Raw genomic sequence first — 27272 nt, 5'->3', positions numbered from 1 at the left:
TATCATTAATAACATTAAAAGTGAATGGATTGAATAACTCAATCAAAAGGCAGAGACTGTCAGACTATATTAAAAAACAATATCCAATGATATTCTGTCTACAGAGGACAAACTTAAATTCAAAGATACAAAAAGAGTGAAAGTAATAGAAAGGAAGAAGATATATCATGTAAATAGCAACCACATGAACGCATGCATACAACAATAGAACCACACAATATATTAAATAAATAGTGACAGAAATGAAGAAATATACAACGAGCCATAATATTTGGAGATTTGAATACCCAACTTTCGAAAAATTCTAACTATACAAGACGATTGATATGTTAATTAGCTTAATTGTGGTAATATTTCACAAAGTATATCACAACATCTTAAATATATACAATTTTTATTTGTCAGGCATACCTCAAGTCAGGAAAAAATAATGAATAGAACGATTAAGAAAAAAACCAAGTAGGACTGGCACTTCCCAACTTCAAATTTACCGAAGTTACTTTTGTACCAACCTAAGGCAAAACCAATCAAGACAGTGTGGCACAGACATGAAGACAGACATACAGATCAAAAGAATAGAATTAGAATCTAGAAATAAAACCATGTGTCTACGGTCAACTGGTTTTCCACTAGGTTGCCAAGATTACTCCACGGGGAAACAACAGTCCTGTTAACAAGTGGCTCTGGGACAACTGGACAGCCACATACAAAAGAATAAAGCTGGGCTCTTATCTCAAGTTTGTGTCATTTTAAAAAACTTTTAAAACAACTTCATTGAGATATGATTCACAAACCACAAAATTTACCCATTTAGTGTACAATTCAATAGTTTTTTGTATATTCACAGATATGGATAACAATCACCACAATCAATTTTAGATTTTCGTCCCCTCCAAAAGAAACCTTGTATCTTCAGCTATCATCCCCTATCGCCCCATCCTCCCCATCCCTAAGCCACCATCTACTTTCTCTCTATAGGGATTGGAGAGCTGCTGTCACAAGCCAAACACGCTCCACACGTGAAGCCCCCAGAAACTGAAAGGCGCAAGGAAGGATCCCCTGCTAGAGCCTTTAGGAGGGTGCAGCACTGCCAACGCCTTGATTCTTGACTTCTACCCTCCCCTCCAGGTTTGCAAGACAATGGATTTCTGTTGCTTCAACCACCCAGCTTGTGGTCCTGTAACTGCAGCAGCCCCAAGTTAACACAGTGACTTTCTACACTTAGTTAGAAATCAGCTTGTTGGCCGGGCGCGGTGGCTCAAGCCTGTAATCCCAGCACTTTGGGAGGCCGAGGCAGGTGGATCACGAGGTCAAGAGATCGAGACCATCCTGGTCAACATGGTGAAACCCCGTCTCTACTAAAAATACAAAAAATTAGCTGGGCATGGTGGCGCGTGCCTGTAGTCCCAGCTACTCAGGAGGCTGAGGCAGGAGAATTGCCTGAACCCAGGAGGCGGAGGTTGCGGTGAGCCGAGATCGCGCCATTGCACTTCAGCCTGGGTAACATGAGTGAAACTCCGTCTCAAAAAAAAAAAAAAGGAAATCAGCTTGTTATGCCTCTTACCACAGGGGATACAAATTCAACCCACCAGCTGTACTTCCTAGCTACTACCGGCTCTCTAAGGTACCTGTGTCTGAGCTATAACGCACACACTCCTAACCATTATGATGAGTTTTCCTACAGCAATTCCTCGATCCTCTCATGACAGCTGACTATAGTCTGACCACTCTGGTTTAATAGAAACGTTTCACAACTTGGCTGGGCGGCGGCTCATCCCTGTAATCCCAGCACTTTGGGAGGCTGAGGCAGGTGGATCACCTGAGGTTGGGAGTTCGAGACCAGCCTAACCAACATGAAGAAACCCCATCTCTACAAAAAAACACAAAATTAGCTGGGCATGGTGATGCATGCCTGTAATCCCAGCTACTCGGGAGGCTGAGACAGGAGAATCACTTGAACCCGGGAGGCGGAGGTTGTGGTGAACTGAGATCGTGCTATTGCACTCCAGCTTGGGCAACACTGTGAAACTTCATCTCAAAACAAACAAACAAACAAAAAAAAAGAAATGTTTCAGAACTTTTGTATCTCAAACTGAAGGAGTGTGGCTGCCAATCTGGTTCCTCCCAGAATACCCTCATTCCTTAAGATTTTCCCTTCCTGGTTCCTTAGCAATCAGGGTAAGCACTTGCTTTACATATGTGTGACTGAAGAGTTATTCTAGTGACGTTTTCAGAAGACAGAAGATCTGTTCCAAGATGGCTAGTTATTTCTGCTGTCCAGAAACAACTAGCTGGAATCCTTAGCAATCTCCAATAAAGTAAAACATTAAAATGACAAGGTTTTTTGTTTGTCTGTCTGTTTTTTTGAGATGGAGCCTCGCTCTGCTGCCCAGGCTGGAGTGCAGTGGCACAATCTCGGCTCACTGCAACCTCCGCTTCCCAGGTTCAAGCAATTCTCCTGCTTCAGCCTCCCAAATAGCTGGGATTACAGGGGCACCACACCCTGACTAATTTTTGTATTTTTAGTAGAGATGGGGTGTCACCATGTTGACCAGGCTGCTCTCAAACTGCTGACCTCAGGTGATCCACCCATGTCAGCCTCCCAAAGTGCTGGGATTACAGGCATGAGCTACCATGCCCAGCCTGAAAATGACAAAGTTTTTAAGTACTGAAGAATATAAAACAAAAAGCAAAATTCCTCTCCCACCCCTGACCCCTCCCCTTTTTTAAAACCCTTATCTCTGTCTTGTCTGAAAAAAAATTAATGCACAGAATATCATGTATATTGAAAAATAAAGCCGGGCGCGGTGGCTCACGCCTGTAATCCCAGCACTTTGGGAGGCCGAGACGGGTGGATCACGAGGTCAAGAGATCAAGACCATCCTGGTCAACATGGTGAAACCCCGTCTCTACTAAAAATACAAAAAATCAGCTGGGCATGGTGGCGCGTGCCTGTAATCCCAGCTACTCAGGAGGCTGAGGCAGGAGAATTGCCTGAACCCAGGAGGCGGAGGTTGCGGTGAGCCGAGATCGCGCCATTGCACTCCAGCCTGGGCAACAAAAGCGAAAATCCCTCTCAAAAAAAAAAAAAAAAAGAAAAAAAAGAAAAATAATATAAATCTAGCCAGATATGGTGGCGGGTGCATGTAATTCCAGCTACTCGGGGGGCTGAGGCAGGAGAATTGCTTGAACCTGGGAGGTGGAGGTTGCAGTGAGCTGAGATTATTGCTCCACTGCACTTCAGCGTGGGTGACAGAATGCAACTGTCTTAAAAAACAAAAAAAGGAACATAATATAAATAAAAGTATTTACACAGTGCTCCGTATGTGTCAGGTGCCATTCTAAGAGCTGCATATGTTTAATTTATCATAACGTTTTATTTATGACAACTTTATGATATAGACATTAACTATTATATCTCAATTTCCCAGATAAAGAAACTGAAGCTCACAGAGGTGAATCATTTGCTCAAGTTCATCCAGGTAGAAGTTGCAGAGATGGGCCTCTCATCTAGGTTAACCCCATGGTCCAGGCCCTTAACCACAACTGTGTCATCTCAGGTGGAGGAAAGAGAGAAGTGAAGTCTGGGAGCTGGTTGCAGAGGGGAAGTGGCTAATGTTACCCCAACACCTCTTGACACTTCCACCAAGACATGAAGCAGAAAGGACCAGTTCCCCGGTCACTCTTCCCACTTCCCACTGCAGTCCCCCCACAAGCGCCTCTCCCCTTTAACCAAGAGGCTGAAAACTGTCAAAGGAGAACACATTATAGAAGTCAAGCCAGATGTAGTGGCTCACACTTGGAATCCCAGCTACTTAGGAGGCTGAGGAAGGAGGATGGCTTGCAGCCTTTGAAAGTTCTTTGGTTATTGGTCTATTAAGACTTTCTATTTTTTCGGAGACTAATTATTGTCATTAAAACTTCCATGAAGAATCTCCCATTTTCATCTAAATTTAAATTTTTAGGTTAAAAAAAAAATAATCCTCTGCCTCCCCAGGCCCCTCCGAGGGATCCAGACCTCGCTCCTGATTGGACATCAAGGATAAGGGGCGTGGCTTAAGCGCTGAGTGGTATATAGAAAGCCGAGCGGGAAACTTGGACAGAACGTCCCGATAGAAAGCAGTTTGGGGCGGCCGGATCAACTCGTGTTTTTCGACCAGTTTGCGGACCTAGGAAACAGGGGCCCCAGTGCACAGCAGGAGTGCTGCCTACCAGAAGGAGATGGCACAGAGAACCACAGCCTGGCTCAGTTCCTCTGCAAGCATCACCCCAAGCGCTCCGCGTACCGTCTTTCATGTGATGTGCGAGGAGCGCCCTCTGGAGCTCAAAGGCTGGAGTTGGCATCTTGGCTACATTCGCTTCCCAAACTCTCCGGACATGTCTTAGCCTCCCAGGCTCAGTTCCCACTTCCCAGTCACGTTCCACCACCACGATCCCTTGCATGACAGCGGGATGAGACGCAGCTCACCAATTCCTCCGAAGACAGACATCGCTGTTACATGTAGGGGACAGGTTTTGTTGTTGCTGTTGTTTTTCAAAAAGGCTTCCACCACGCCTGCCATCAATTCTTAATGTTTTATTTTTCTTAAATGTTCATGCAAACACAATAACAAAGTAAACACCCGCGTAGTATTTCACCGCTTAATGCAGTCGTTTCTTAAATTTCAGAAGTAAGCTATGCTTACCATAAAAAAATGCCTAAACAAAACTCCAGGCTGTGGTCTCATCCTCCAGCTCATAGGGTCCCTTCTAGAGAAGGTGGTTGTGTTTGCAAATCTGCACTCACTTAAAGGTTGGGTGGGTTACAAGAGAGCACTCTATACCAGTGGTCCCCAGCACCCCCCCTCTCCACCCCCACAGACCTGTACCCACGGTGGCCAGTTAGGAACCAGGCCACACACCAGGTAAGCAGTGGGCCAATGAGCAAAGCTTCATCTCTATTTGCAACCACTCCCCATCGCTGGCATTACAGCCTGAGCTCTGCCTCCTGTCAGGTCAGCTAGGGCCTTAGATTCTCACAGGAGCACAAACTTTATTGTGAACTGTGCATTTGAGGGATATATAGGTTGCACGCTCCTTATGAGAATCGAATGCCTGATGATCTGTCACTGTCTTCCATCACCCCCATGTAGGACCATCTAGTTGCAGGAAAACACGCTCAGGGCTCCCACTGATTCTACATTACAGTGAGTTGCATAATTATTTAATTATATATTATAATGTAATAATAATAAAGTGCACAATAAATGTAATGAGCTTGAAACATCCCCAAACAACTCCCCACCCCCACCCCACCCACCCCACCTACCCGGTGGGCCACCACCGTCTGTGGAAAATTTGCCTTCCCCAAAACCGGTTCCTGGTGCCAAAAATGTTGGGGACTGCTGCCCCACACAGCTCCACAGCTGCTACCATCCTGGTTTATTGATGCATCTTGGGGCCTCCGGGTCAGCTCCTGCAGCCTTACCTTCTTGTTTATAGCTGCATAGACTTAGATGTTCAGAGAATAGTCCAGTCTCTGTTCCATCCAGCTTTAGAGCCTCAGCGTTTCTTCACATCAGTCACTTACTTATTAATTACTTAAAGGTTCTTGCTTCTTTTTCCTGAAACTAAAGGAGAAGTCACTGATCAAGCTGAATTTTGCAAAGGTGAGTAGTGACTCTTAACAGCTAACTCCTGGGACTGGCTGGCAGAAATCAAGGCCTCCAGCCCTAAGTTCTCTTAGAGAATGATCCATTCCTTTAAGATCAAGGAATAGCTCTTATTCAGATTTTTTTTTTTTTTTTTTTTTTTTTGAGACAAAGAGTTTCACTCTTTTTGTCCAGGCTGGAGTGCAATGGCGTGATCTTGGTTCACTGCAACCTCAGCCTCCCAAGTTCAGGTGATTCTCCTCCCTTAGCCTCTCATGACTGGGATTACAGTCATGTGCCATTGTGCCTGGCTAATTTTGTATTTTTAGTAGAGACGGGATTTCAACCATGTTGGCTAGGTTCATTTTGAACTCCTGACCTCAAGTGACCAACCTGCCTTGACCTCCCAAAGTGCTGGGATTACAGGCATGAGCCACTGTGCCCAGACTATTATTTTATTAAAAGATTTTCTTAATCTTTTGCTCTCTCTCTTTGCCTTCTGGGACCCCAATAATTTGAAAATTTGGTTGCTTTATGGTATCTCATATGGCTTTTATCATTCTTTTCAAATTTTTTATCTTTTTGTCTTCCTGGGTTATTTCAAAAGATAGGGCTTCAGGTTCTGAAATTCTTTATTCTATTTGATTTAGTCGATTGCTGAAGCTTTCAAATATATTTTGTATTTCATTCAATGAAGTCTTCTTTTCCAGAATTTGTTTGGTTCTTTTTTATGTCTATCTCTTTGGTAAACTTTTTATTCATATCCTGAATTGTTTTTCTAATTTGTTTGTATTATTTTTCTGAGTTCTTCTGTATCTCACCAAGCTTCTTTAATATCGTTATTTTGAATTCTTTATCCAGGTATAATCTTCGTATGATTTCTTTGGCTGTAAGCAACATCAGTAGTGTGTGTTATTTCCTCTGTGACTTAAAGTGCAGTTGTTAGTGGAGGCTGTGGTGAAGTTTTTCTGGGGACAGGGGATGCCAGGTGGGCCAGTTCTTGGGCACAGGGGTGGCAGTGGTGGGCCAAGCATGCCTGTCCTTGAGCCCCAGGGTGGTCTATGCTGGCACAGGTCTTAGCAGGTTCAGGTGGGCCAATTCCTGGGCTTCCAGGTGGCTTGCTTGGGTGCCGGCATTGGCAGCATGGGCCAGGTAGACGCACAGTTCCTGGGGCCACTGGGCAGCAAGTGTGGCACAGGCAATGGCAATAACATTGGCAGGACAATCTAGCTTCCAGTTAGCTTGTGCTAGTGTTGGTGATGGCTGCGATGGGCTGAGCAGGCCAGTCTCCAGGCCTGTAAGTGGCACATGCAGGTAGATGCCACCTGAGGTGGTAATGGCCAGCTGGGTGTGCTCAGCCTCAGGCCCCTGGGAATATCCCAGTGTACTGGAAATGCTTGTGCATCAGTTTAAAATCACCTCTTTGCTGTGATCCAGGGAACCTAGTGAATGCCAAGTCCCTTCACTTCCTAGAGATAGGTGATTTAGGATGCAGTGGAAGCTGTAAAAGTTTGGGTGCTCACTGCATGGAAAAGCTCCTTCCAGGGAGAGTCTGTAGATTTCCCACTGGAGCAAGCAAGGGCAAAAGGCCTGGAGTGTCTGAACTCCTGTGCAGGCTCCTGAGGGTCCAGCATTTGTCTGTCCTGTGAACTCCCGCATACAAGCTGGTTAAAAGCAGGACTATCAAGCAGCAGCTGGAAGAGTGTGCTGGCAAATCCTTTTGAGGAGAAACTGGGAACTGTGCGTTTTCACCCCTTCTCTGCACTGCTCTGGTTGGGGGAGTGTGGCGGAGGAAGGCAAACCCTGAAGTGCTTGTGTGGCTGCTTAAAACCACCTTTTTCTTCTGTGAGCTAGGGAGGCTCACGTATGCCTAATCCCTTCCATTTCCAGAGGCAGGAGGTTTAGGATGCAGTCCCTTGAGTGACAGCAATAAAAGTTGGGGTGATCGACGTGTGGACAAACTTCTTTCAGGAGGAATTGACAGGCCTGGGGTGAAGGCTTGGGAGGCACTGAGCCTCTGTTCGGGCTCTTGTAAGTCTGTAGTTTATCTACCTAGTCAACTCCCTGATGCAGGCTAGTTAGGAACTTAGCCATTAACAGTTAGAGGGCTATGTGTGGTTCACCCCTTCTCTCCTCGGGGAGAAGCTGGGAACTAGGAATTCCTTCCTGATTGGATGCTCAGTGCTCAGGGTGGATTTGGTTCCTGAGTGCTTCAGCTTTTCCTGCTGTTTTGTTTGTTTGTTTATTGTTGTGGTTGTTTGACAAAGTCTCACTCTGTCACCCAGGCTGGACTGGCACGATCTCGGCTCACTGCAACCTCTCCCTCCCTGGTTCAAGTGATTCTCCTGCCTCAGCTTCCCGAGTAGCTGGGATTACAGGCATGTGCCACGATGCCCAGCTAATTTTTGTATTTTTAGTAGAGATGGGGTTTCACCATGTTGGTCAGGCTGGTCTCCAGCTCCTGATCTCGTGATTTGCTTGCCTCAGCCTCCCAAAGTGTGAGCCACTGCTCCCTGTTTGATAAGACGTTTTCTCAGTTGCCTGGTGTATAGAAGTCTCGACTCGTTTCTGATTTTCTTCCAGAGAGAACTAATCCAGGTGTAGATGTTTATTCAGGCCATCAGAGTCAGGAACCTCCCATGTCATTGTTCACTGTGTTGCTGGTGTCACTTCTCTGATGACAGTCTTTAATGCTGAAATTTGGGGGAGGAGGCACTAAAATGGAGTCAGAAAATGCAGACGATGAAATATAGGGGAGTTCCTTTATTGGCTTTTCTTACAGAAAAAGATAAATTCATAGCCTCTGATCTATTTAGACTGGGATCGACCCATTAAAGGTGTCTGGAAATATATCTCAGTGGGTCAGATCACAGGCCTCCCCCACAAGGTGTGTGTAAGTTTTTTTTTGTTGTTGTTTTTTTGTTTTTTTTGTTTTTTTTTTTTGAGACAGAGTTTCACTTTTGTTGCCCAGTCTGGTGTGCAGTGGTGTGATCTCGGCTTACTGCCACCTCCGTCTCCTGGGTTCAAGCAATTCTCCTGCCTCAGCCTCCCAAGCAGCTGGGATTACAGGCATGTGCCACCATGCCCAGCTAATTTTTTTGTATTTTTTTTAGTAGAGATGGGGTTTCTCCACGTTGATCAGGCTGTTCTAGAATTCCTGATCTCAGGTGATCCGCCCACCTCGGCCTCCCAAAGTGCTGGGATTACAGGCGTGAGCCACCGCACCCAGCCTGTGTGTAAGAAGTTACACTGAAGATCGGAGCTGGTCATACTCCAGGCACACTGGGAGGAAAAAGATATTGATTTAGGCTGCTGGTGTCATCTGCCTCTGACAGGTCATAGATCTTTACAAATTCATCTATTTCATAGGGAGAGGAGGCCCAAGGAAGATTTGAAGCCCCCAGACATATCTGTTCAATATCATGTGACTGAGGATGCCAGGATGAATCCCTCACAGAGGCGCCAGCTTCTCCAGGATTCCTGACACCAGAAGGCTCATGTAGATCATGGTCATTTACATCAGAGATTCTAGGACTTATTGGACGAATGTCTGCAGTAGTTACGGCTGAGGGAGTCTCCTCCTTCACTGAAATAGTCTGGCTTGATGCTCCCAGCGATAGCTGTGGCTGCATTTGCTGCTGCTGCTGCTTCTTCCATTTGGCCCGCCGGTTCTTGAACCATGTCTAGGAAGGGGGAGAGGGGAAGTTAATAATGGGGGTTGAGTATAAAGGGGCATCCTCATGTTTCTTAGGAATTTGTTTTTTTGGTGTGAGAGAGAGTTAGTCTTATATTTATTGGAAGAAGGGAAGCTCTTTCTATCCTCTGCTGTCCTGGGTTTCAAGGGAAAAGTGGGTGTAGGATTGTACTAGCAATGGAATATGACCTAGGTCATGACGTATTAAGCAAAAGGGGATTTGTATTAGTGGTGTATTTTTTTTTTTTTTTTAGGCAGGGTACTGCTCTGTCACCCAGCCTGGAGTGCAGTGGTGCAATCAGCTTACTGCAGCCTCGAAGTCCCAAGCTTAAGCAATCCTCCTATCTCAGTCTCCCAAGTAGCTGGGACTAAAGGCATGCACCTCCATGCCTGGTTAATTTTTAATTTTTTTGTAGAGGCATGGTCTTGCTATGTTGCCCAGTCTGGTCTTGAACCAAGCTCAATCGATCCTCCTGCCTCTGCCTCTCGAAGTGCTAGGATTACAAGTGTGAGCCACTTATGCCTGGTGCCCAGAGAAAGTATTTTAAAGTCAGAGTATGGGGTGAGAGTTTAGTTTGGGATGTCTTCAGAGTTCATCCAGATGTTCTCCCCTGAATACTCTGTGGGAACTTAGTGACAGGCAGCTGGATGAATGTGAATTAAGCAGAACCTGTCCTGAATACACAAGAATAGACCCGAATGGGAGTATCTGAGATTCAGCCTCAGACAGTCCTGTGTAGCATGGTGGGTCTGGGGTTAGAAAGGCTTGGGTTCAAATTCCAGCTCTTGTGTTTATAATGCTTGGAAGACAGCTTTTCTTTTTTCTTTTCTTTTCTTTTTTTTTTTTTTTTCAGAGTTTTGCTATCATTGCCCAGACTGGAGTGCAATGGCATGATCTCAGCTCACTGCAATCTCTGCCTCCTGGGTTCAAGCAATTCTGCTGCCTCAGCCTCCTGAGTAGCTTGGGTTACAAGTACATGCCACCACGCCTGGCTAATTTTGTATTTTTGGTAGAGACGGGGTTTCTCCATGTTGGTCAGGCTGGTCTCAAAATCCTGACCTCAGATGATCCGCCCACCTCAGCCTCCCAAAGTGATGGGATTACGGATGTGTGCCACTGCACCTGGCAGGAAGACGACTCTTCTATGTGAGCCTTAGTGTCCCTCAATAAAGTGGGTGCTCATGACAATAAGAATATAAAGTACTTAACATCTGTCCTTATACATAGCAATTGTCAAGAAATAGGAATTGTTGTAACAATGATTAAAAGTGTGTGTGGAAAGCCGGGCGCGGTGGCTCACGCCTGTAATCCCAGCACTTTGGGAGGCCGAGGCGGGTGGATCACGAGGTCAAGAGATCGAGACCATCCTGGTCAACATGGTGAAACCCCGTCTCTACTAAAAATACAAAAAATCAGCTGGGCATGGTGGCATGTGCCTGTAATCCCAGCTATTCTGGAGGCTGAGGCAGGAGAATTGCCTGAACCCAGGAGGCGGAGGTTGCGGTGAGCCGAGATTGCGCCATTGCACTCCAGCCTGGGTAACATGAGTGAAACTCCGTCTCAAAAAAAAAAAAAAAAAAAAAGTGTGTGTGAAGCTCTGGGTTAGGCGTGCTACCTACAGATACACTTGGAGACAGACCTTTACTACAAGTAGGCTCAGGTGTTGTTCTGAAGCCAGTTTCACCATTGTAGCCAAACTTGGGTACGTGGTCTCTTCAAACATTTTTCTCAATGCCTTGAGTTGTTCAGAGAGAAGTATTGTGCGACGCCGACGATCACGCTTTGGCCTTTCTGCAGAGGGAACAGACAAAAGGCTTTCGTTAAAAAAATTCGGAGGAAAAGGCGGAGAGTGCTACATCAAGGGAATACCCATGGGACAAAAGAATTTGTACAACAGCCTTGAGCCCTAGACCTTCCCTCTGGCAGAGTCTACCCAAATGATAAGGAACCAGAAAACCGAATTTGGTAATACGACAGAACAAGGTTCTTTAACACCCCCCTCAAATTACACTAGCTCACCAGCAATAAATCCAAACCAAGAATAAATCCCTGATATACTTGAGAAAGAATTCAGAAGGTCAGTTATTAAGCTAATCAAGGAGGCACCAGAGAAAAATGAAGCCCAATTTAAGGAAATTAAAAAAAAAAAAAAAGATACAAGAAACGAGGGGAGAAATCTTCAGTGAAATTGACAGCATAAATAAAAAATAATCAACACTTTAGAAGACAGTGAATGCTCTCATAGAAATGCAAAATGCTCCAGAAAGTCTCAGCAATAGAATCAAACAAGCAGAAGAAAGAACTTCAGAGCTTGAAGGAAAGGTTTTCAAATGAAACCCATCCAACAAAGACAAACAGAAAAGAGTAAGAAAATATGAACAAAGCCTCCAAGAGGTCTGGGATTATGTTAAACAACCAAACCTGGGCCGGGCGCGGTGGCTCACGCCTGTAATCCCAGCACTTTGGGAGGCCGAGGCGGGTGGATCACGAGGTCAAGAGATCGAGACCATCCTGGTCAACACGGTGAAACCCCGTCTCTACTAAAAATACAAAAAATTAGCTGGGCATGGTGGCGCGTGCCTGTAGTCCCAGCTACTCAGGAGGCTGAGGCAGGAGGATTGCCTGAACCCAGGAGGCGGAGGTTGCGGTGAGCCGAGATCGCGCCATTGCACTCCAGCCTGGGAAACAAGAGAGACCCTCCGTCCCAAAAAAAAAAAAAAAAAAAAAACAACCAAACCTAATAATAATTGGCATTCCTGAGGAAGAAGAGAAATGTAAACGTTCGGGAAAAATATTTGGAGGATAATAGAAGAAAATTTCCCCAGCCTTGCCAGAGACCTAGACATCCAAATACAAGAAGCTCAAAGAACATGGGGGAAATTCACCACAAAAAGATGATCTCCTAGGTACATTGTCATCAGGTTATCTAAAGTCAAGATGAAGGAAAGAATCTTAAAAGCTGTGAGGCAAAAGCACCAAGTAACCATTTTTTAATTTTATTTTTATTTCTTTTTAACCCATCAGATTAACAGCAGCTTTCTCAGATGAAACCTTACAAGCTGGAAGGGATTGGGGCCCTAGCTTCAGCCTCCTTAAACAAAACAATGATCAGCCAAGAATTTCGTATCCAGTGAAACTAAGCTTCATAAATGAAGGAAAGATACAGTCTTTTTCAGACAAATACTGAGAGAATTCACCACTACCAAGCCAGCAATATAAGAACTGCTGAAAGGAGGTCTAAATCTTGAAACAAATCCTGGAAACACATCAAAACAGAACCTCTTTAAAGAATAAATCTCACAGGACCTATAAAACAAAAATACAAATTAAGAAAACACACAGAAAACAAGTTATACAGGCAACGAATAGCACAATGAATGGAATAGTACCTCACATCTTAATACTAACATTGAATTTATGGTCTAAATGCTCCACTTGTGGCTCATGCCTGCAATCCCAGCACTTTGGGAGGCTGAGGTGGGCGGATCACCTGAGGACAGTTTGAGACCAGCCTGGCCAACATGGCAAAAACCCATCTCTACTAAAAATACAAAAATTAGCCAGGCATGATGGCACATGCCTGTAATCCCAGCTACTAGAGGGGCTGAGGCAGGAGGATCGCTTGAACCTGGGAGGCGGAGGTTGCAGTGAGCTGAGATCGTGCCACTGCACTCCAGCCTGGGCAACAGAGTGAGACTCCACCTCAAAAAAAAAAAAAAAAAAAAGATACAGAACTACAAATGGGCAATAAACATATGAAAAAATGTTCAACATCACCAATGATTAGGGAAATGCAAATCGAAACCACATGAATGGCTATAATCAAAAAATAAAAAAATAATAGATTTTGTCATGGATGCAGTGAACAGGGAACACTTTACACCACTGGTGGGAATGTAGACTAATACAATCACTATGGAAAACAGTGTGGAGATTCCTTCAAGAACTGAAAAGAGAACTACCATTTGATCCAGCAATCCCATTACTAGGTATCTACACAGAGGAAAAGAAGTCATTACATGAAAAAGATAATGGCACATGTATGTTTATAGCAGCACAATTTGCAACTGCAAAAATGTGGAACCAACCCAAATGTTCAGAAACTCCGGGTGTGTGTGTGTGTGTGTGTGTGTGTGTGTGTGTGTGATGAAATGCTACTCAGCCATAAAAAGGAATGAATTAATGATATTTGTAGAAATCTGGATGAGACTGGCAACTATTATTCTAAGTGAAGTAACTCAGGAATGGAAAACCAAACATCGTATGTTCTCACTTACAAGGAGGAGCTAAGCTATGAGGATGCAAAAGCATAAGAATGAAACAATGGACTTTGGGGACTCGGGGAAAGAGTGGGAAGGGGGTGAGGGATAAAAGACTACAAATATGGTGCAGTGTACACTGTTCGGGTGATGGGTGCACCAAAATCTCACAAATCACTATTAAAGAACTTATTCATGTAACCAAACACCACCTGTTCCCCAATAACCTATGGAAATAAAAAAAAATTTAATGTTTTATTGGAATGCAAACCACACACACACACTATATATCTATATCTATAGATATCTCCCCAAAGGTAAGCTTCTTTCCTGAGCTTGGCCTGGGAATCAAAAGCTTAGGCTAAACATTCAATGCATGAGACCCACTTCTCGCCCTCCTTCTCGGAGTGTTCTGCATTCCCAGAAAATCAGTGCCAATTTCCACCGAGCAGGACGCATTTTTAAGCCACAAATGGGAAGATCTTATTTCTGTAGCCTCATTCTACAGCCCCTGGGGGAGGAATATTTACCACTCCATGACTTTGGGCACCAATTTGTTTTCCTAGCAACCTGGGGACATCTTTCTGGTTCTCATGCTACTAATAAAGACACACCTGAAACTGGGTAATTTACAAAGGAAAGAGGTTTAATGGACTCACAGTTCCACATGGCTGGGGAGGCCTCACAATCATGGTGGAAGGCAAGGAGGAGCAAAGCCACATCTTACATGGTGATGAGGCAAGAGAGGGAATGAGAGCTAAGCAAAAGGGGAAACCTCTCATAAAGCCATCAGATCTCATGAGACTTATTCACTACCATGAGAATGTCATGGGGGAACTGCCCCTATGATTTACTTATCTCACACAGGGCCCCTCCCACAATACATGGGAATTATGGGCGCTACAATTCAGGATGAGATTTGGGTGGGGACATAGCCAAACCAGATCAGTCCTTATTGAGATAGAACAGTGGCATGATATTGACACCACCGGGTTTATATGAGTTTATAAGGTTCACAGGGTATTTGAGACCCTATCATCCTAACCAGTCATAGACTCAGTGGCACTGCTGTTTACGTTTGCTGGCCTGTGAGACCCTGAAGCTATTGGTTTGGCCAATTATTAAGGGTCAGTAGGGAAGCAAAGATAAAGCTTAGTGACCTGAGAATGAACGTTGATGCTCTCATTTACTAGTAGCTTGGTGACTTTGGGAGCATCACTACACTTGTATTGTTTGCCTCCATATCTTTATCAGTAAAATGGTCCCAGAAAGTTCATTCCTTTAGGGAAGATGTGAGTAACCAAAGAAGCAAGTCTGTTAATTACAGGCTTGGTGCAATGTGTTAGTCCATTTATGCATTTATAAAGAAATATCTAAAGCTGGGTAAATGAGAAAAGAGGAATTAATTGGCTCACAGTTCTGCAGGCTATACATGAAGCACAGTGCTGGCATCTGCTTCTGGTGAGGGCCTTAGGAAGTTTCCATTCAGGACAGAAGGTGAAGGGGAGCAAAGTGTCACATAGTGAGAGTAGGAGCAAGAGAGAGCAGGGGGAGGTCCCAGACTCTTTTAAACCACCAGATCTTGTGTGATCTACCATCACTCATTACCATGAAGATGGCACTAAGCCATTCAGAGGGACCCACTCCCATGATCCAAACCCCTCCCAACAGGCCCCACCTCCAACCTTGGGGATCATATTTCAACATGAGATTTTGAGGGGATGAATATGCAAATGGCATTAGTACAGAATGGGAGTTTTTACTATGGTTTAGAATATAAATAAGACTTCATCAACTAGTAAAACCTGATTCTCATGGTCATCTATTTTATATGAAAGATTCTATTTTTAGGATGCTCTTATTCCTCATACAAATACATGGAAAAACAAAAGGCAAATGCTGCCTAATCATCGCATAGTGAAGACAAGTGATCAAGCACACAGGTTTCTCTTAGCTTCTCAGCATTACACAAAGGGAGAGCAAAAATTTACAGGATAATGAAGAAAAACCCTGAAATAGAGGGGGGACAGCAAGAAAGAGAGAAAGAGAGAGAGAGGGAGAGAGAGAGACAACGAAAGAAAAAGAAAGGGAAGGTCGAAGAGTAAAAGAAAGAGGAGAAAACAGCAAATAAACATATTCTTTCTTAAGAAATAAGGCCAGGTGCAGTGGCTCACACCTGTAGTCCTAGCACTTTGGGAGGCCAGGGAGGGTGGACCACTTGAGATCAGGAGTTTGAAACCAGTCTGGCCAACATGGTAAAACCCCGTCTCTACCAAAAATACAAAATTTAGCAGGGTGTGGTGGTGGGTGCCTGTAATCCCAGCTACTTGGGAAGCTGAGGCAGGAGAATCGCATGGACCAGGGAGGTGGAGGTTGCAGTGAGCTGAGATCACTCCACTGCACTGCAGCCTGGGCAACAGAGCAAAACTCCATCACAAAAAAAAAAAAAAAAAAAAAAGAAAAAGAAAAAAATATATAAATGTTAAAATTAATATTCTCAGATAAATGAAATATATTGCACTCACATCAAGAAAGTCTTGAAAAGAAAGGAAAATCTGATAAGACAAATGTTCTTTGAAATCAATAGCTAAAAATAAATCCTTATGCAATAGAAGAGTTGGAAGAGAAAGCTATCCCAGGAAGTAGAAAAAATATACAAAAGTGGACAGAAAGAGTGAAAAGATCAGAAAATAAGACCTCTGCTCAGGGATGTCCAACACTAGCAATATTTATGTGACTAAAAATATCTCTGACTAAAAGAAGTTTCAGAGAGTATCACAAAAATATTTTAAAAATTCAAGATTTGAGGCCGGGCGCAGTGGATCATCCCTGTGATCCCAGCACTTTGGGAGGCCGCAGTGGGCAAATCACAAGGTCAGGAGATCAAGACCATTCTGGTTAACATGGTGAAACCCTGTCTCTACCAAAAATACAAAATTTAGCACGGTGTGGTGGCAGGCGCCTGTAATCCCAGCTACTTGGGAAGCTGAGGCAGGAGAATCACTTGAACCCAGGAGGTGGAGGTTGCAGTGAGCTGAGATCGTGCCACCGCACTCCAGCCTGGGCGACAGAGTGAGGCTATGTCTCAAATAAATAAATGAATAAATAAATAATCAAGATTCGAGAGATGAGGCACAGGGGTTTCCAGACTGAAGCTATTCCACGATGAGCACAAAAAATGAACAAAAGGATCATTGTTGCAAAAATATCAGAATACCAAGAATATACAGCAAGTTCCAAAAGCTTCTAAAGGGAAGTAGAATTTCCATTCAAAGGAATAGTAATTGGAATTCTACTGGTCTTTAGAAAAGCAATACTGCCCATTGGTAAGTTATAGGGCGTGAAGTCGAGGAGGGAAGTGGCAACATCATCTACCAAGCTGAGAGGTCAATATGTAAAATCGACTAATTAGTATTTTTGTAAGTTTAATATTAAAGAATAGAAAAATGTATTAGAAGAGCCAGGTACAAGTTTTGATAAGTGAGCTTGTTGATGTATAATTTTTCTATTAGAATGTGGGAAGTAAAAAGTTCCACTTCAAAGTCTCCTTTCTTGTTTAAGATAAAAAATTCCTAAGTGTTAGAAATAATAGTTTGTTTTAAACATTTTCATTGAAAGACTTTTTGCCTTTTTGCCAGAAGCCCTATACGATGTAGCTGTTAGCTGTGCTTACAGTCATGTGGTACATTCTATGTCCTCGTACTTTAACCAAAATATTTGTGCTAAAAGTGCTCACAGGCATGTCCCTGCTCACAGCCTATGCCCCTTCCTTATTTGGACTTCCCCTTTTTGCTCTCCATTGCTTTTATTAGCCAATCAGGTTTTAGTTTAGATTGTGAGGTCTGGCTGCAGCCAATGGAGATCCGATACAGCAGTAAAGACAACCCCAATGTGTAAGAAATAAATATGTCTGCTTTCCTTTGTTCGTTGTACTCTCATGACAAGATTGCTATGGGAGAACGCTTTCCGTAGGAGGTAAAAAGAATTGCTTTGCTGAGAGATCCTTTGTCCCAGTACTAATTTTTCTTTGCAGCACCAAGCATCTATTTCAAACAGTATAAAATCATTTTAAAAAGTTAAAATGTAAGTAAAATTACATTTATGTCTCTAGCCAAGAAATACACTTTTTTCTTTTTTTTTTGGAGACAGGGTCTTGCTCTGTTGACCAGGCTGGAGTGCAGCAGTGCAATCTCAGATCACTGCAACCTCTGCCTCCCAGGTTCAAGTAATTCTTGTGTCTCAGCCTCCCAAGTAGCTGGGACCACAGACTCGTGCCACCATGCCCAGTTAATTTTTGTATTTTTAATAGAGACGGGGTTTCACCATGTTGTCCAGGCTGGTCTTGAACTCCTGGCCTCATTGTTCCGCCCACCTTGGTCTCCCAAAGTGCTGGAATTACAGGCATGAGCCACTGTGCCTGGCCAGAAATACACTGCTAAACTATATTTTACAAGTAGAATTCTCAAAGGAAAATGTTGATAAATATCACAATGGCAACTCTTAGAATATTTGTACAATAGTACTCATAAGTAAATTGAAAAACACAAGACATGCTTGGAGAATGTATTTGCAACACGTATAAGAGATAAATTATTAGTATCTAGAAGATAAAAATATTCTACTAAACCTCAAGAAAAAAATACTAAAAAATGGCAAACGACATAAATACAAAAATGAGCATGAGGGGAAAACATAATGGCCTTTAATATAGAGTGAACAGATTCAATCACACTGGTTAATAAATAAATGGGAATTAAAGATCACATACTATTTTATACCCATAAATGGACTGACATTTAAGAAGTAGTACTAGGCATTAAAAAGAATGTGAGTTCAAGACAGCCTAGGCAACAAAGTGAGATCCCGTCTCTACAAAAAAATTTAAAAATTAGCTGGGCATGGCACACACTTAATAAGGCCCAGCTACTCCTGAGGGTGAGGTGGGAGGATCACTAGAGCCTAGGAGCTAGAAGCCAGCCTGAGCAACATAGCAAGACCCCATCTTTTTATAAAAAGGGATGTGGAGAAACAAACTCCTAAGTTACTGGAGTCCCATTGCAAATTGTTTTTCAAATGGTCCTTGGTACAACCCAGTGGTTTCTAAAATTGTCGACCTAGCATTGACAAAGCCCAGAAGCCACCACAAGATCCCACATCTCTCACTTGATGTATCTGCAACCTAGTCACTCAACCCCCAGCCTCCTGCCTTTGCCCAGCTTACCTGGCATCATGTCCTCTGGAGACGCAGTGGTTTGATCAGCTGTGTGCCACAGAACTCCTGAGCTGACTCTGTGACTGCTGGGCTAAAAGGCCTGATTATTTAAGCAATTTTTGTAATGTAATCAAGTTCCCACCCTGTCCTACCCTAATGCCACTCCCTCCAATAACCCAATTAATATTTCTTTATTGAGAACCTACTCTATGCCTGATGCTGGGTAGGACGCTGGGAATAAAACTGTGATTCACTGACCCCTGACCTGAAAGAGTGGAAGAAAACAAAGGGATGTCAAGCAAACAGAAAATGGATAAAATGTTCAAGAATGTGAATTGGGATAAATGAGTAAATAAACAAGGCACAGAGAGAAAAAAGTTGGTAACATAACTCAAACTCGGGAGGTGAAGGAGGTGCTCTGTGCGTGGGCGGCGTCCTGTAAGACCTGGAGTGCATCAGGAGGCGTCCTGCTGGGAGTTGGGATGATGGGAGGTTAAGCCCTTCACTCACCCATCTCAGTCCAACCTCTTCCAGTACAGACAGCAATGGATGACAGTGAAGAACTTGGCGGAGCCTAAACCACAGAGGATCCTGTATCTTCTTTCGAGTATGGATTTGGGGCAGTTGGGAGCCCATAGTTTTTAGCAAGGAAACTTAAAATATAGATTGCATTAAAAATTGTGCTTCTCTCTTGCCTCAGCATCCCTTTGTCATTCTGTTACTCATTTTTTTCCATCTTTCAGGCACTCTATTAACTCATTTATTCATTCCTCTGCCTAACATTCTTCTCCATGATGGGGCTTATTTGTGGGGTGGGCATGATTTGGTGGGTGAGATAGATCTAGTCTCTGTTCATGAGACAGACCCTCCCCACACTCAGTGTGGACCCAAACTGTCTGAAGTGGAAGTGGGACTCTGCTCTTGGCCCATCTTATAGTACCCCCCCAACTCTGTCCTCTCCCCCAACCTCCACCCCCACCAGGTTGGTTTGGAGAAGTCTTGGAAAAGAGAAAGAACTCTGTCTGGAAACATTGCAGATAGCCTTAAGGCAAAATGATTGAAGGACCCATCTATGTCTTTTTTGTTTTGTTTTGTTTTAGGGTCTCACTCTGTTGCCCAGACTAGAGTGCAGCAGTGCCATTATAGCTCACTGTAGCCTTCAACTCCTGGGCTCAAGAAATCCTCCAGCCTTGGCCTGCCAAAGTGCTGGGATTACAGAAGCAAGCCATTGGACCTGGCTCCATCTATGTCTTCTATAGGAATAAAATTCAGGAAAACTTTTTTTTTTTTTTTTTAAAAGATGGGGTTTCACCATGATGGCCAGGCTGGTCTTGAACTCCTGACCTCAGGTGATCCACCCACCTCAGCCTCCCAAAGTGCTAGAATTACAGGTGTGAGCCACCATGCCCAGCTCGAATTCAGGAAAACTTCTAACACGGTCAAGGGTAGAAACTCCCTTCCAAATCCTGTCTGAAAGGATAAAATGGGTCTCAAATTTTCCATATAAATTTTAGAATCAGTCCCTGGAGTAGCCCTGTAGCACTAGTGAGGATGGAAAGAGGGTGATATATTCAAAGGGGATGAGCTCCTTAATAACAGGGAATTTTGCAGAACTTAAAACACCCTTGACTCTTATTTGTTTACTTAATTATTTGAATGCCTGCTCCGCTAAGATTTGTTCCAGTGAATAGGAAATTGGGATTTACAAAAATAGAACTCAGCCAACCTTCCCAAGTGCTGGCATTCTAGAGAGGAAAGCAGGAAATAAAAAAAGAAACAAGGCCAGGTGCGGTGGCTCACGCCTGTAATCCCAGCACTTTGGGAGGCTGAGGCAGATGGATCACGAGGTCAAGAGATCGAGACCATCCTGGTCAACATGGTGAAACGCTGTCTCTACTAAAAATACAAAAATTAGCTGGGTGTGGTGACACAGGCCTGTAGTCCCTGCTACTTGGGAGGATGAGGCAGGAGAATCCCTTGAACCGGGAGGCTAAAGTTGCAGTGGGCTGAGATTGTGCCACTGCTCTCCAGCCTGGTGACAGAGCAGGATTCCGTCTCAAAAAAAAAAAAAAAAAAAAGAAAGAGAAATAAACCAATACACAGTTCAGGTACTACTGGTGATGAATGCCACCAACAGCAGTGATTTAGAGGATGTGCAGTAGATTAAAGGTAAGACCTCTCTGAGGAAGTATCATTTTCACCGAAGGAGGGGGAAGAGAGTTCTAAGCAAAGAGAACATCAAATATAAAGGCCCAGAGACATGAAAAACCTTTTCATTTCTGAGATGCAGATAAGAGGCCACTGTAGTTGAGGTGTAGTATGGGAGAGGAATATCGGGAAAAGCTCAAACTGGAAAGACCAACCAAGATCAGAGCACGGTGAAGAAGTTTGGATTTTATTCCAAGTGAAGGAAAAAGCCACTCAAGGGGCCTCGGGGGACCCAGAACACTCAGTTCACTTTTTTTTTTAGACATGAATAACTAGATTATTTTTGGGGTTTGGCTTTTTATTATATTCATCTTTTTTACTGACCTTCTCATTCAGGTCATGAATTGTTTCCCTGATTTCTTGGTATTGGCTGTGTTCTCTCATATTTTGTTGTTTCCTTGAGATCATTGTTCTGAATTCCTTTTTGGGCCTTTCATAGATTTTCTTTTAAGATCCGGTACTGGAGAATTACAGTGTTCCTTTGGAGTATCATATTTCCTTGCTTTTTTCATGTTTCTTGTGTCTTTTAGTCCATATCTGTGCATTTGTTGTAACAGTTGCTTCTTCCAATTTTATGAACTGGCTTTCACAAAGAAACTTTTTCTTGTAGATCTATTTATAGTTTTGGTTGAGTAGGGTATTTTGGCTTTGATAGAGGCAAAAATGTAGTCTTTACATGATCTCTTTGCTATAATTTATGTCGGCAGTGTCTGAATTTTTCAGTGGTTTAAACTGTGTTTGTTAGTGGTGGAAACTGGTGAGGCTTTGCTCGGGATATTAACAACAGGTGGGCTGCTCACTGGGCCCCAGGGTGCCACATATGGGCACTGATGGTGGCAGCAGCAGGCCCCCAGGCAGCGTCTGTGGATGCTGGCAGTGGCGGGGGTGGGGGGACACAGGCAGTCTGGTCCTCAGGCCCCCAGGTGATGGGTGTGGGCGCTAGCAGTGGCAGCAGCAGGTCAGGCAGGCCATTCCTCAGGTCCCTGGACAGCACTTGCAGTGCCAGCAGCAGAAGTAGCAGGCTGGTCCCTGGTTGGTGCATTTGGGTGGGCACCAGTTCAATATGTACTCTTGTGCCCAGTTTTTTTTTTTTTTTTTTTTTTTTTTTTTTTTTTTACTCCACATTGAGATACTCTCTATTGTTTGCACATCAAGTTCATTCATTTTCATTACTGGATATTAAACTGTATTTTCTATACTGTATTTATCTGCTGTATTTTGTCACCATATTATTTTATTTGGGTAAATGGACCAATTAAAAAAATTATTCTGCTGTTAATGGGCGTAGTTGATGGCTTTTGGCTATTACAAATAGGGCTGGAGAGGGAAATTTCAGGTGCTGAGAGCTTGAGATGGGATGAGTAGAGTCTCAGCTGATTACAACGTCTAGAAGAGAAGAGAAGGACGGTCAATTATCTGTGTTGTTGAAATGCTTCTTTCTGTGCCATGATACAGAGACTCAACCCTCCCCTTGACACACACACAGACACACACACACAGACACACACACACAGACACACACACACACACACACACACACACACACACACACACACACACAGCTGATGTGGGTCTTACAGGTCCAGCTTCTTCTTTCAGAATCTGAGCTTCAGACCACGCTCCTGAGGTCCAAAAGCCCAGCGTGAGCTTTCTTGCTTCCCATCTGGCCAGAAACACCTGCACAAAGTCTGCCCTAAAGATTCTCAAAACCTCTTCAGGATTTAAGTGCTTTCTGAAGCACTTTTTTTTTTTTTTAATGAACCTCCTTGTATTAATAAATGTATTTTGGTAAACATATGTCTGCATTTACTGGAGATGCTTTCCCAGAATCCAGACTTGGGAATTCTTCATTCCCAAAGGCTATATGTGTTTGCTGAACTTGTATACTCTGTTGAACTGGCCATCGGGATCTACTGTAGTCTTGAATTCCCAGGCAGAGTCTGTAGGTTTTGTTTCATTTTGTTTCATTGTTAGGGGAAGATGGAAGTTCTTTTTAGCCAGGGATCCTCAAAATTTAGTGTGAATGAAAATCACCTACAGGGCTTGTGAAAAATGAGTTTGGACCCCAAACTCAGTTTCTGCCTCAGTATCTCTGGGCTGGAATCTATGAATATGCATTTTAACAGGCTCCCAGGTGATGCTGATGCTGCTGGTCTGGGGACCACACTTTGAGAGCCACTGTGGCTAGCAATCTCAGGGGCAGTCTCCTCAAAGACCTCTTGGTGACTTCTGTGATCAACTGTGAAGCTTTAGGCCAACTCTATATTTGTTGCAAACATTACCAACATCAGGTTTTAATGATTGTTTTTAAAGAATATTTTAAAAAACCAAAACAAAGCAATGTTAAATGGAGGATGGATTGTACCCACCAAATGACTCCAAAGGCAACTCAACTGATTCAAAAAAGTGAAAATGAACAAAAAAAAAACCTCACCATTCTCCAAGAATCAGCAGAAGAGTCTCTGAGATTTTGATTCACATGAAAACAAAGAGAAAAATGAGAGGGCATACCTAGAGCCCAGGTGTCTGAGAGACAGAGTTGGGGTGGCCCTCACCTGGCAGAGCCAAGGGGTCTGAAGTGGGGTAAAGAAAGAAAATGTGGCACATATACACCATGGAATACTATGCAGCCACAAAAAAGATGAATATATGTCCTTTGCAGGGACATGGATGAAGCTGGAAACCATCATTCTCAGCAAACTGACACAAGAACAGAAAACCAAACACCACATGTTCTCAATCATAAGTGGGTGTTGAACAATGAAAACACATGGACACAGGGAGGGGAACTTCACATACTGGGTCTGTTGGGGGTAGGGGGCTAGGGGAGGGATAGCAGGGGGTGGAGAGGTTGGGGAGGGATAACATTAGGAGAAATACCTAATGTAGGTGACGGGGTGCGGGGATGAAGGCAGCAAACCGTGGCATGTGTATACCCTATATAACAATCCTGCAAGTTCTGCACATGTACCCCAGAACTTAAAGTATACAAAAAGATAAAAGAAACAAAAGCAAAAAAAATTAAGACAGTGCATTAAGCAGACTACATGTTCTCACCGATAAGTGGGTGTTGAACAATACGAACACATGGACACAGGGAGGGGAACATTACACACTGGGGCCTGTCGGGGTGGGGGGAAGCTAGGGGAGGAATAGCAGGGGGTGGGGGGATTGGGGAGAGATAACATTAGGAGAAATACCTAATGTAGATGATGGGGTGATGGACGCAGTAAACCACCGTGGCACGTATATACCTATGTAACAAACTTGCACATTCTGCACGTGCCCCAGAACTTAAAGTACAAAACAAAATAAAATAAAATGAAGACACAAGTGTTTTCTATACTTCTCTCCCCAGGCCCTGCTGAGGATCCAGATCTATGTTCTCCCATGACTTGCTGGAGGAGAAAGAAGAGGATTTTCTTTCAAGGCCAAGTGCCTTGCCCCCAGGATCTCCAGCTTTTGACCACTGTACTGGTTAGGAAAATGCACACCTTCCTGGTAGATTCTGAGCAGTGGAGAAAAGGCTTCATGAGAAGCATGGAGGCTGGAATTGACACCCCTCATCCTCACTCTATCGTCTTTATGTGTGCATTTCCCTGGTGACCCCGTCCTCCCCCAGTACCTCCCTCACTGTCATTTCTGTTGCATCACAGGCACAGGCCTCCAAACAGGTATGGTTGTGACTGAGTCTGTTTCTGACACCCCACCCCCTCTCGCTCTGTGGGACGACATTGCTGGGAAGGGCTTTTAATCAGGAATGAAGCCAGAGGGCACGGCTGACAGGGACCATTTAAATTCTGCAACTCAGAGATTTACACAGAAGCCTGGAAACAATTCAGAAGAGCTGGCCAGATGGAGCTGTCGCAGACATCCATGAGTTGAAAGGCAGAGCCTTCCATATCTTAAGTTACACAAAGAAGAGAAAGAGGGAGATTTCATGAGATGAAAATATGAGCTTTTCCAGTGAATGCTTTACTGAGAGTTGTGGGTGTATGGAAGAGAGACCTTGGGGAAATGGCATCTGAGATGCCTGTAGGGTGTGATGGGTGGATCCTGGATTAGTGTAACCTTCCGTGAGTGTGTGACAGTGTCTGGTAAGAGTGAACTCTGCTGAAATGATGTGACTTCAGGTAGGAGGTGGACGGGTGTGTGAGTTTAAGGGGGTGACTGTGCTTCGTTTTCATGACTGTGATGTGAGTGTCTATGTGAGCCCAGCTAGACCAGTGCATGGGCATCTTTATATGTACAGAGAGCAGGCGTGCATGACTCAGTGAGTGGCATGGCTCTGTGTGACTGGGGTGTGTGTGTGTGCTGAGATGTGACCAAGTATTGAACTGGGAACATGCATTGGCCTTCTGTTCATGAGAAGGTTCCTCCTCACACAGAAACATCTCTGATGTTGCAGCTGTGCAACTTCCCATGTGTGTCAATGTGCATCCAGGGTGGCAGAACTGTTGGGGATCTTGGGGACCATAAGTTATTAAGGACTCGTTTCTGAGCATTCATAAGAACAGAATGCATGAATCCTCAGGGGCCTCTTACCAAGCAACGTGGGAAAGAGAAAGCAGGCTATGGGGCCCATGGTTCCTCAGGCAGGGTCCACACAGAAGGCACTGGCTCCTGCCTCCCAGGCTCAACTTCCCTGACTCCCACTCCAGCAGTCCTTCCTATTGTGTGACTGGGTGATGAGCAGATCCTGATTTGCTAGGGAAGGACATTGGGAGACTTGGGTTCAGAGACAGATTCACCCAAAACAAGAAAGTAACACGTTTAATTTCCATTCAGGCAGAGCTTCCAATGGACATTCATCAAGTTTGCTGAGGCCTGTAACTGCAGCACTTTGGGAGGCCAAGTGGGGAGGATCGCTTGAGGCCAGGAGTTGGAGACCCGCCAAGGAAATGCAGCGAGACTCTAACTTTCCAAAATTTAAAATCTGCCAGGCATGGTGGTGTGTGTCTGTAGTCTTAGGTGCTTGGGGGTTGATGCGAGTGTGTAGAGATGTCTCCCTTTCTTCAGTGTGTGTCTGCGATTGAGGGTCATAATCAGACTTCCTGTTGTCCAAGAATCCCTGTTTCTAACTGATCACGGGATTCCCAGAGCCAGTTGACAGCATGATCCCTCCTCACTTCAACCCTTACACTTTACTCATTAAAACTTTTCCAAATGTCACAAAATTTCGTTCTTGCTTTCAGCGGTAAAACAGGTAGTGGTCATCCCCAAAAGGCCTTGAAGGACTTCATGGGTGGTGGGAGGAATCAAAGAGGATAAATTTTCCTGGGGCACAAAGAATGAGTGCCAAGGCCACTGGAAGATCTGAGAACACATTAGGAATAACACTCGTCGATAGCATGGAGTTTATGGCAGGCACTCTGAACCAAAATCCCTACCCAATTTCAGATGAGTAACTGCACTGAAATGTCAGGCAGCTGTTTTCAGCCACACGGGGATAAGCAATGGGATTGGAGGCTTGAATAACTCAGCCATAACAGGGTGAATGTGACTGTGTCTCAGTTGAGCAGGGCTGAATAGGAGCCTCACTCTCTACACTGAAAACAGAGGGGAGGGAACACTTCAGGGATCCCATTTTCCCACCTGAACCCTAAACCTCACATGTCCCTCCACTTAACCAGGAAAAAAGACAAGAAGAAAACCACCTGAGAAGATACTTATATGCCGTTTCCCCTCAGTTCGGGAACAAAAGATATATAATATTATTTCTGGAAAGGTAGAGCACAGATGTAGAAATCTGGTTTGTTCATTTAAAGAGTGCTCACAGATGATCACGCCCTTGCCCATCCTCCCTGCAGACTGAGACAGAGAAAAGTTGTTTCACAGAGATGAGCTGTAGGCTCCTACAGTGGACATGGCAGTCAGTACTTTGTAGAGTAGAAATCTTGGTCAGAGATGCATGCAAGAAACCCTTTCAACAGGGCATTTAATACTGGCTCTCACTGATGGTCTTTCCTGTAACTGATTCATTTCCACCCACAGACACAAAGTTAGGAAACCTCCATTTCCATCCTCTGAAGTGCCCCCACTGCCTTCCCTCCCCTTGCAGGAGCCTAGCCTTTGATCTTAGAAGAAGACCCCTACCGATGCCCCAGTCCTCTCCTAAGAATAAACTTTCTTTCTGGAGTGTTTCCTTTGGGGAGAATTCTGGACCAACCCCCTCCATCTGAGATGCTCCACTAGCTGGTTGTTTTGCCCATTAGTTGACACAGTTTCTTCATTGTGTCAATGGTCTTTACCATTTGGTATTCAATTA

The 27272-nt window shown here is 44.1% G+C and overlaps 1 protein-coding gene and 1 long non-coding RNA gene across 2 annotated transcripts; one reads left to right on the top strand and one right to left on the bottom strand.

Annotated features, from left to right (window-relative positions):
- Positions 1 to 5115: 5115 nt before the first annotated feature.
- LOC116530644 lies at positions 5116 to 27272 on the top strand. The gene is made up of 3 exons (XR_004260098.1): positions 5116 to 5128; positions 5654 to 5655; positions 26938 to 27272. It is a non-coding gene; the product is annotated as an uncharacterized LOC116530644 (long non-coding RNA).
- On the bottom strand, positions 8811 to 11319 carry LEUTX (leucine twenty homeobox). Its single transcript, XM_032248799.1, is given in 3 exon segments — positions 8811 to 8919; positions 8921 to 9313; positions 10965 to 11319. Coding segments are annotated over 3 exon segments (522 nt in total). The 5' UTR covers positions 11049 to 11319; the 3' UTR covers positions 8811 to 8874.

Source organism: Sapajus apella, unplaced genomic scaffold (genome assembly GCF_009761245.1).
Source record: "Sapajus apella isolate SASKATOON/1434 unplaced genomic scaffold, GSC_monkey_1.0 scaffold68, whole genome shotgun sequence".
Taxonomy (NCBI): domain Eukaryota; kingdom Metazoa; phylum Chordata; class Mammalia; order Primates; family Cebidae; genus Sapajus; species Sapajus apella.
Note: the sequence above shows the minus strand (reverse complement) of the source record. Positions and strands in the feature narration are given on the sequence as shown.